Source organism: Vicia villosa, unplaced genomic scaffold (genome assembly GCF_029867415.1).
Source record: "Vicia villosa cultivar HV-30 ecotype Madison, WI unplaced genomic scaffold, Vvil1.0 ctg.000485F_1_1, whole genome shotgun sequence".
In the NCBI taxonomy this organism is placed as follows: Eukaryota; Viridiplantae; Streptophyta; class Magnoliopsida; order Fabales; family Fabaceae; genus Vicia; species Vicia villosa.
The window spans coordinates 453508-455770 of NW_026705235.1; the positions used below are offsets into that span (position 1 = coordinate 453508).

General features: G+C 37.4%; 1 protein-coding gene across 1 annotated transcript; it reads right to left on the reverse strand.

The window, feature by feature from the left end:
• Nucleotides 1–814: 814 nt before the first annotated feature.
• Nucleotides 815–2263, reverse strand: LOC131628841 (uncharacterized). Its single transcript, XM_058899648.1, has one exon. It carries the CDS (start codon nt 2261–2263, stop codon nt 815–817), a length of 1449 nt encoding a protein of 482 aa, XP_058755631.1.

The window sequence follows — 2263 nt, forward strand, 5'->3', positions numbered from 1 at the left end:
AAGATAAAATTGAATCGTTAGATCACTAACTTCAAAGATAAAATATTTGAATCCAAACACAATCACACTTGCACCTCTTAGGGTAATCCCTTTCTCATTCTTTTCAAAATCAAAATCAAATTCTATTATTTCAAACGCAAAATCAAACTTTTGTTTATATCCGGTGAAAGGATAGATATTTAAAGGAAATAGGATAAAGACCTTATAACTCAGGGTAGACCTCCTAATTTGCTTGCTCAAATCAAAACAAACAAATCTCTCATATATCATTGTTTTTCAAAATAAAACTTTCAAAAAAAGACAATACTTTGTATATATCCAAACGAGGATCATTACGAAGTGAATGTTCTTTTTTCAAAAAACATCTTTTGAAAGATAAAAACACTTTGTATACATCCGCACAAGGATCATTACAAAGTCAATTTACAAAGGTATTTGGAACCACATACGAGCATTTCAAGGCAATCGAAAAGTAATTGAAAACAAGTGAGCTAAGCAAATTAAAGAGCCCATGGATAACCATGGATACAAAGGGTGCTAACACCTTCCCTTTGTATAACCTACCCCCTTACCCAGAATTTCTTAAAGGTCTTTTTTCTGTTTCTTTTATAAACCTTTCCTTAATTGGATAAAATAAAAGGTCGGTGGCGACTCTCTGATTTTCAAAAATACAAAAGCAGAAACAAAAAAGAGTCAGTTCGCGTATCTCTCCACGAGAGGTATGGCAAAAAACCGAGCGCGCGACAAAAAGCAAATGAATTAAGCTGATGAGTGCTAATTATTCACACTCAAATTCACAACAATTCACCACTCATCAACTGGTCCTTTTTAAATCTTCAATAGACCACCCCATGGCACTTTTATGCTTCTTTAACACTTCGACCAACTTAACTTCTTGCAACCGTTCAAGGTGAGAACTTATGATAGCCGGACACCTACTTTCAGCATCAAGGAAAACATATTTTAAGTTCTCCAGGAGTTGTTTCAATTCAGCACCCTTCTTAGGTTCCTCCTTTTTTTCTTCAACCAAAGGTTGTCTAAGATCCTCCCACCGGTTTTGTCTAGAACTTTTGAATATGGGACTTGCTTCCATCATAGCCACTACTTCCACTTCTTTTTCATCAACAGCTTCATCTTTATCGCAAATGGATAAGCTCAACACTCTTTCTAGAGGTAATTGTTGTGTTTTCAAAGAATCCTCATTAGTACAGATTTGATCAATCACCTCAATGTGTTGACTAGTTGCTATATCATCCTTGTACTTCATGGTGTTGCGCACATCAATCTTTAGCTCTTCATCATAAACTTTCAGAGTCATTGTGCCTTCTTCAATGTCTATCAAGCATCGCCCTGTCTCTAGAAATGGCCTTCCTAAAATAATAGAGATCTCCTCATCTTCCGTCATCTCTAGAATCACAAAATCCACTAGGAACACAAATTTGTCAATTTTCACAAGCACGTCTTCTACTATCACATAAGGTCTTTTCACAGAGTGGTCAGCAAACTGGAGTGTCATTCTTGTATCCTGTACATTACCTATCCCCAATCTCTTGTAGATAGACAACGGCATAAGGCTCACACTTGCTCCCAAATCAATTAGAGCTTTCTTGAATGACCTATCCCCAATTGTACAAAGAATAGTCACGGAACCTCGATCCTTCTTCTTCACCGGAATCTTCATACCCCGCAAAATAGCACTACACGTTTCGGTTAATATAATAGGGTCACGATCGATGGTTCTTTTCTTGGAGATGATGTCCTTCATAAATTTTGCATAAGTAGGCATTTGTTCTAATGCCTCCAAGAATGGAATATTAATCTCCAGCTTCTTGAACATCTCCAAGAACTTTTCAAAATTCTTCTCATGTTGCCCTTTTTTCTTGTTCCTTATCGGAAAAGGAAGTTTTACTGTCGGCTTTTGCTCAACCGCCTTCTCTTTTGGTGTTGGTTCCATCACGACCACTTCCTCAGCTTCTACCTCATTTTCTTTTATCTCCAAGTCTACCTCCAACAATGGTTCCTCTTCCTCATCATTATTTTTAACTACACCTTTCCCTTTACCGCTCCTAGTAACAATAGCGCTCACATTATTATGATCTTTAGGATTGGTAACTGTGGCACTTGGTAACGCGCCCCGCTGTTGAGAGTTTGCTAACTGCTGTGCTATCCGACTCATTTGAATTTCCAAATTTTTAATGGAGGAACCCGTATTCCGGAAATTACTCATCGTTTCTTCTTGAAACTGAGATCTTTGAGCTGCCAT

Coding starts and splice junctions, on each gene's coding strand:
- LOC131628841 (XM_058899648.1), bottom strand. CDS start 2,263: ATGGCAGCTCAAAGATCTCAGTTTCAAGAAGAAACGATGAGTAATTTC.